At 46.3% G+C, this 7,801-nt stretch overlaps 1 protein-coding gene across 1 annotated transcript in view; it reads left to right on the top strand.

Annotated features, from left to right (window-relative positions):
* Window positions 1-278: 278 nt before the first annotated feature.
* The window catches only part of LOC308169773 (uncharacterized protein), a gene marked incomplete at its 5' end in the record, with an annotated part of 29,961 nt that continues 22,438 nt past the window's right edge, over window positions 279-7,801 (top strand). Inside the window, one exon of the mRNA XM_080544511.1 lies at window positions 279-1,518. Coding sequence (XP_080400637.1) covers window positions 279-1,518 — 1,240 coding nt within the window. The remainder of the gene's footprint in view (window positions 1,519-7,801) is intronic.

Below are 7,801 nucleotides of genomic sequence, written 5' to 3'. Positions count from 1 at the left end.
AGGAAGAGAGTGAGAAAGAGTAGCACATTCAATTCAGTCTCAGTGCTTCTTGGTCGATTGAGAGCGGAGAAGCACAGACAGAGAGGCTGTTTTACACACACACACACACACACACACACACGTGTGTGCGTTCACCGCTAGCCCCGATCACAGCTGAGGCAAACTCCACCTGTAACACTGAACTAGGAGGAGCCAGAAGAACAAGAGAAGGAGAAGAACAAGAGGATAGAGCACCACTACCAGAGACAGAGAGAGAAAGAGAGAGAAAGGAGGGAAACATGTCTTCTCTCTCCAACCAGCAGCCAGGGTCTCCGTTCTCGGAGTACAGCGAGCTGTATAAGGTCCCCTCCCTGTCTCCCTCGCCAGCCCCTCAGGCCTGGGACTGGCAGCACCAAGACATGGGGGGTCCTCGGAGCCTAGGGGGACCCCCGATGGTCCCGGGACTCACCGACGAGGACAAGCTGTGCTTCTTTGACCAGCCAGAAGGAGGCGGTATGGAGCCAGAGGTGCAGAAGGTGCCAGGAAGGGGCTTCATCCGAGGGAGCGCGTCGCTGGGCAGCGCAGGGGAGAGCCCCGACAGCCCCCTGTCCTCCTCCGCCTCCCCAGCCTCCCCGGGCAGACTCCCCCCAGCCCTGGGCTGTGACAACAATGGGGTCCTGCTACCCCCAATCCCTGGGTCCCCCGCCCGTCGTAAGGAGCTCCCGCCCTCCCCCCCGAGCCCGCTCCATCCCGCCCAGGCCCCAGCAGCCTGCCCCGGAGCCTGGAACCCCGCTTTCTGTGAGACCAGAAGCCCGAAGGCTGCAGCACCCCAGAGCCCCCCAAACTACTGTGTCATCGGCGTGGTGAACGACAACTACCTCAAGAGGGAGGAGGAGGAGGAGGAGGAGGGTGACAACGCCGCGGCGCCGGGGAGCCGACAGCTGGCCGAAGGGACCTCAGAGGAGAGTGAGGAGGAGGAGGAGGAGGAGGAGGAAGAAGAGGTGGATCTGGAACTACAGCCATGTTTCATGGGGCGCGCGGAGCAGCAGAGAAAGGCCATGCGGAGGGCCATGTCTGAGTGCTCCCACCTCTCTGTGCCCTACAGCCTGGAGCTGCCTGACAAGTACCCAGGCGGGGGGGGGACACACACGGATGAGCTCCCCTCCCCCACGGGGGGGGGTCCCCGCCGCTCTCCCCACTCCGCCATGCAGCGCTCTCTGACAGTGGCCGACGACCAGCCGCCCCCCACCCTGTCGGCCTCGGGGGCCACGTGCGCAGACCTGCGTCAGGCCCCCCCGGAGCCCCCCCTAGACCTCTCGCCCTTCCCCCCTTTGAGGGAATGCGACGCCAGCTTTCCCCTCTCCCCACTAGAGGGCATTGCGGAGGGGCCCGGGGCAGAGCAGGAGCAGGGTGGTGTCTTGTCGCCTGTACCCTTCGGCACACAGGCCTTCAATGGGACGGGCACCAGCGCAGGCACGGAAACGGGCACCGACCTGGGCATCAACATAGGCAGCACCAACCCTTTCAGCATGGACGAGGGTAGGTAATGGTGATGGTGGCTGTGTTCCAATGTCCACACTAGCGTAACATAATGTGACAACTGGTGAAACCGGGAACAAGTCGCCAACCAATCAAAATGTTTGAAAGAAAAACTTTTATTCTGAAATGTATTTACATTTTTCTGAATAAAAGTCTGAACGGTCCGTCGGCATTGAAACACGGCCCTCAGGCCTGCCATAAGAAGAGCATGGCCAGGCAGCACAGGTTGTGCCAGGACTGGAAGGTCGGGGGGGTGTAGTGGGGTGTGTGTGTGTGTGTGTGTGTGTGTGTGTGTGTGTGTGTGTGTGTGTGTGTGTGTGTGTGTGTGTGTGGGCGTGCGCGTGTGTGCATGTGCGTGTGCCCATGCGAGCATCTGTGCGTTATGTTTTTGTGTGTGCAGTATGTGTATTAATTTGTTAATAATGATGCTGAGCATGTTGCATGTTGCAGCAGACTGTAGGATGGTGGGAGTGGGTCATGTCAACACAACTCATTACCACAGGAACAACCTACAGCTGCAGCAGCTGCATGGCCTCCCTCTTGCTTCCTTTCCCTTGCTTTTGCTCTCTCTCTCTTCCTTTTCCTCTGTCTCTCTCCATCCCTCCCTCCCTCTTTCTATTTCTCTCTCTCTCTCTCTCTCTCTCTCTCTCTCTCGCTCACCATTGTGAACGCCATGCTCATTAGCCCCTGGGAGGAGCAGTGGAGAGGCATGGCCAAGATGGCTGAAGCCGTCTGTTGGTCGCATTGAATCATTTCCTGCCCCCTTAGCCAAACGGGGTCACCGAGAAGCGAACCCAGCGCTACCGTTCTGCTCCTGCTCGCCTGTTTTAATGACCACCGCTCCCTCCCTCCCTCCCTCCCTCCCCCCCTCCCTCCGCTCCTCCCATGTTATTTTTGCCTCCTGTCACACATACAAAGTGTGCCACAATCCTGTCTCGTTGAGGTTGGATTATTAAAGGGCCACAGACCCTTTTTTATTTTTGGGGGGGCTGAATGATTTCAGAAAGCTCAAAACAACAGAGCATATGTGTGTATCAACCAGCCAGAGGGAGGGAGTGTGTGTGTGTGTGTGTGTGTGTGTGTGTGTGTGTAACGTGTGTGTGTAACGTGTGTGTGTGTGTGTGTGTGTGTGTGTAGTGTATGTGTGTGTGTGTGTGTGTGTGTGTGTGTACTTCTTCAAGGTTCAAGGTCATTGTAAGCGGTTTGCACGCATAGAGTATTTATGTGGAGCGTGCACATTCATTCATTCATTCATTCATTCATTCAGCTTCTGCCCCGGCTCTCCAGCGACAGATTGATAAGCAGATTTACTCTGGCTGGTTCTAGAGAGAGAGACATAGAGAGTGAGACAGAGAGAGAGAGACAGAGAGAGACATAGAGAGGGAGACAGAAAGAGAGAGACAGAGAGAGAGACATAGAGAGGGAGACAGAAAGAGAGAGACAGAAAGAGAGAGACATAGAGAGGGAGACAGAAAGAGAGAGACATAGAGAGAGAGACAGAGAGAGGGAGACAGAAAGAGAGAGACTGGTTTCTTTCCCTGTCTAAGCGTCTGTCTGTCTGAGTATGGATTTCTTCCATCCATCCATCCCTCTCTCTATCCATCCATCCATCCCTCTCTCTAGGGACGGATTATAATGAGATGCTGGAGGAGCACTACAGTGAGGAGAGACAAAGGAACACAGAACAACATGCTCCCAGCGTTGTTGAGTCAAATGTGTCTCGTCTCTTTATTCACGGTTCATCCTGGGATCTTCCCCTCAGAATTAAGCACATAGTTGTCCCATAGAGAGAGGGATCCCTCCGTCCCACTCATTACCCTCCACTAGACTAAAGCATACATGTTTATAATGTGTTAGTGAACGCCTTGTAGTAACGCTCAGCTGTGCCATGTGTTTAGTTTTCTCGTGTGTGTGTGTGTGCAGGGCTTAAAGTACTCCGGCACAGTGCCGGATTTCCGGCGCGGGAGAATAAAAAAATTATTTAAAAAACTGCAATTGCGGCATTGCGCCGACGTGGTGGCGGGGGCGCTGTTTCACAAATAACTTAGCTTTCGTGTTTGCTAGCGAAACAGCTGATAGTTGATGTTGACTGCTCAAGGAGAATACATATTTGAAAGTACAGAATGCCTGAGAGCCTTATATTGCATTATATTACATTATATTTTGAATGGCCATCTGGTGCCTGAATATTGTTTTTTCCTTTACATATATAATGACATTTCCACCATAAATTGATGGCGAAAGGGCACAAATTGGTGCATATCAATTCACCAGAATGCAAGAAATTAAGTGTTTGATGCTCGTTTAAGGACCCCCAGACAGCCCTGCTTCATGGGTCCCCCCCGATGTCAAACACCACTGGTACCACCTCCGCCTAATTTTGAGCCAGGAAAAACCCTGAGTAGTGACGGGAAGCCTTATGGGACGTGGTGCCAAGAAGGAGAATATAAGTGATAGTGGCTTAATAAGTAATCAGTTTGTTCTTTTAAAGACATGTATATATTTTATTCTGTATTGTTATAGTGATAGTGGCTTAATAAGTGATGCAATCAGTTTGGCCTTTTAAAGACATCTATTTTATTTTTATTTTTTTTATTAAGTATAAAACAGTATTATGAATGAATGAATGAATGAATGAATCGTCTTTATTGTAATTACAGTTTTTCCCAATTGCTAAAACACAAAAGCCAATTCTCTAAACCAAATGACCAGTTCTCTAAACACATTTAATAAAACTAGCTCCCATTTGCCAAAACCATAAACACATTTCACATGAAGACACAATTCACAAAACACAATCCTCCTTTTCTCATAAATCTAAACACATTTTGTCTTGCTAAAACACAAGTTGCAAAAAACTCTGCTCAAAATGTCAAATTCTCAAATTAAAGCTCATGTGATGCAAAATGCTTGCCACAGTCAGCAACATTTTAACACAATGAACACACCTGGCTTCATTCATTAAACATAACGACTAAAAATGTAAGACACTTGTTGCAAATGATTGTGGTGTGTGTGTGTGTGTGTGTGGTATAGTTCCATAAATAAATAAAAAAACATCACACCCTGAACATTTTTTTCAGTGAGTATTGTTGTGTGTAATGGATCCTCTGTAGTGTTTGCATTGAGTTGTGATACAGTACAGTATTGTACATGTTACGGTACATGTGGAAATACGGTAACATTTTTCAAACCTTTATTTACGTAAAACTCGATAGGACAACAGTGCAACAACTTCGCGGCTGAACTTTAGTAAAATTTCGGACATCATATGCCATTTAAAGGGGGGAAATAGATATCTAAAAATGCATGACTATCATGCAAAATCAGCCTTACTGTAATGTAAAATATGTAATGTTAGATATAACGTTAGACAGGGAGCGCAGATTTATTTTTATGCATGACTATCATACATGTGGGAAAACTAGGGTTAGGGTTAGGTGCTAGGGTTACAGTAAGGTTAGGGTTAGGATTAGGGGTAGGGTTTGAGTTTGAGTTTTGAAGAGAGAAGGTGTGGTTTTGCTTATGTAGCTTTAGAAAAGTGTGTTGTGTTTAGAGTTTTGGGAAAATGGAGGAAAGTTTTGTGAAATGTGTTTTAGCAATTGAGAAAAACTGTAATACAGTACAGGTACCATACAACGAAATTTAGGAGGGGGGGCTCCCCTGGTGCTTGGAAAAAGACTAAAAACACGAGGGCCAAGGGTAAAATAAAAGAGGGAAAAGAGCTGGTTTACATAAATAAAGGCTATGTACACTATCTACTATACTACTATACTATACAATAAAACACTGTGCTGTACTCTATGCTATGCTATAAATATCCTAACTTTTCCTATATCTGAACCTTATGTACACAAGGGTTGTCATATTGCACATAGTATTGTTGCACATTCATTTAAAGTATTAATGCATTTTAACATTGAGACATATATTTTGTATTGACTATAAAATAGTATTAATGCATTTAAACATTGAGACAAGAAGCTGTCTTCTGTACCCGCTCTCCCAATATCTCAAACTGTGACCCCCCTCCCCAAGAAAAAGTTTCAGGCACAGGATTTTTTCCCACTTTAAGCCCTGTGTGTGTGTGTGTGTGTGTGTGTGTGTGTGTGTGTGTGTGTGTGTGTGTGTGTGTGTGTGTGCGCGTGCGTGCGTGCGTGCGCGTGTGTGCGCGTGCGTGAGCGTGCGCACAGTAATGCTTGACCGGGCAGGTATGTCTGTGTGTACTGTAAATGCATGTGTGTGTGCCTGTATGTGTGCGTCTGCATTTTGCCACATCATTCTGTGTGTATTTTCTGTGTACTGTATGTTGGTGTCTATTACGGGTGTATCTGTGATCCGTACGGATCGCCCCCCACGGTTCGGCAGGCATGTGCACCACGGATCAATTGCAAAATTTAACCAAGTAATAATATGACTTAATATTAGTTAATATCTCTAAATCACAATGTAGAGTTGCCATGAAAAGATAGACGCGACAGTTGCGTGCTTTGTTTTACTTTAAGCGCAATGATAGGTTGATAATGGAACAAAAAAAGAACTCACTACACGTGATGCTGGGAATCCACAAAAACAAAGCTGCGTTCGTAAATTTGCTCTGGAATCTGATCAGCATGGAACGCCTCTTGTCCAATCAAATTACTTGGTCCCTTTATTACGTTGGACCCAGTGTGCGCTCCGGCCGCTCTCAGAGCGAATTTACGAACGTGGCCCAAGTGTATCATGGCGAGTAGAGTAGAGTAGAGTGCTAGTAACGTCAGCGGAGAAGAACTCGAAATGCCTCCCTCGTCATTTAAATCCCATGTATGGAGCACTTTGGCTTCTCTGTCAATTCTAACAATGACGGACGAAGGGTGGTCGATAAAGAAGTTACGGTGTGTAGGCCACACATTTGACGCAACATCACCCTGGTGTGTTGACGGGAGGCACGGAAAAGGCAGCTCGACAACTTCTGATAATGTGTGCACTTTTTCATACCATGTTTAAAGGAAAGGTTCACTTTATTATTTAGTTAAAAGTGGCATAAAACATGTTTATTCGTCTGCTTTAAAGAGCCCAGTGATTCACTGCTGCAACCAGGTGCCTCCCTCTCTCCTATTGCACTATAATTTAAGTTGAATGTGTATTTCAGTATAATATGTAATGTTTGAGTGTAGAATATGTTATATCTATATACATTTGACCAGTTTTGACATCTTGAATGTTGTTGGTGTTTTTCACACAATAAAAGTGGTGTTTTTACAGAACTCAAGGAAAAAGCATTTTTTATTTAAAAAAAAAGGTTTTTGTGTTGTTCAGAAAAATGATCCGATCCGTGACACAAAAACCGCGACACGGTCCGATCCGTGAGTTAGGTGATCCATTCCACCCTTAGTGTCTATCTGAGTCTGTATGTCTATGAGTGGTGATCCATTACACCCTTAGTGTCTATCTGAGTCTGTATGTCTATGAGTGATGTGAATGTCTGGGAGTAAGAGGCTGTTTCCCCAGCGACACAGTGCTGTAGAACACTCTATATCCAATCAGCTGTAGAACACTCTAGATCCATTCAGCCGAGCTGATTTCCCCACTTGTTTTATTCTTCTCTATGCTTCATGCTGTTGCCGAGCCACTCGATAATATGATATTATTATTATGGTTACCAAGGGCGCACTGTGAGAGGATGAAGGTTCAGGTGCGCTAGATTTGTATGTGACAGGCATGTTAGCCTCATATTGTCAACACTCTCCTGACCTCTATCCCACAATAGATCAGACCAGTCCACTACATAATTATTTAATGTATTTTCTACCTTTGAAGTTGCCTTGTTGAAAACAAGACTTTGCAGTTAGATCCACACCAGAGCTTCACTGCAGTTGAGCAGCTTAACCCAATACAAGGAGAATAGGCTCCATTCTGAGTTTCTTACAATGAAACACAATGACAAGTACGTTTAAAAAAAGCCTAGCCTAACTCTTTAAAATACACTAAATTAAAAGCCGAACAGAACATAAAAGTCTTCAGCATATTTTTAAAAATGTATACAGATGGAACTGACCTAATGTCTAGTGAGATTTTTAGACCAGAAGCATGATTTTAACGTCTATTCTGTGAGATACCGGGAGCTAGTGTAATGATCTAAGAATGGGAGAAATGTGATAAAACTACCTAGTTTTAGTCAGGACTCTTGCACCAGCATTTTGAACAAGTTGTAATTGTCTAAGTGCCTGTTTGGAGAGTCCTGAAAAAAGGCCATTGCAGTAGTCTAACCTGCTAGATATAAAAGCGTACCAAAGTTTTTCAA

This window comes from Nansenia antarctica (assembly GCF_963989245.1).
Source record: "Nansenia antarctica genome assembly, chromosome: 13".
Lineage (NCBI taxonomy): Eukaryota > Metazoa > Chordata > Actinopteri > Argentiniformes > Microstomatidae > Nansenia > Nansenia antarctica.
Note: the sequence above shows the minus strand (reverse complement) of the source record. Positions and strands in the feature narration are given on the sequence as shown.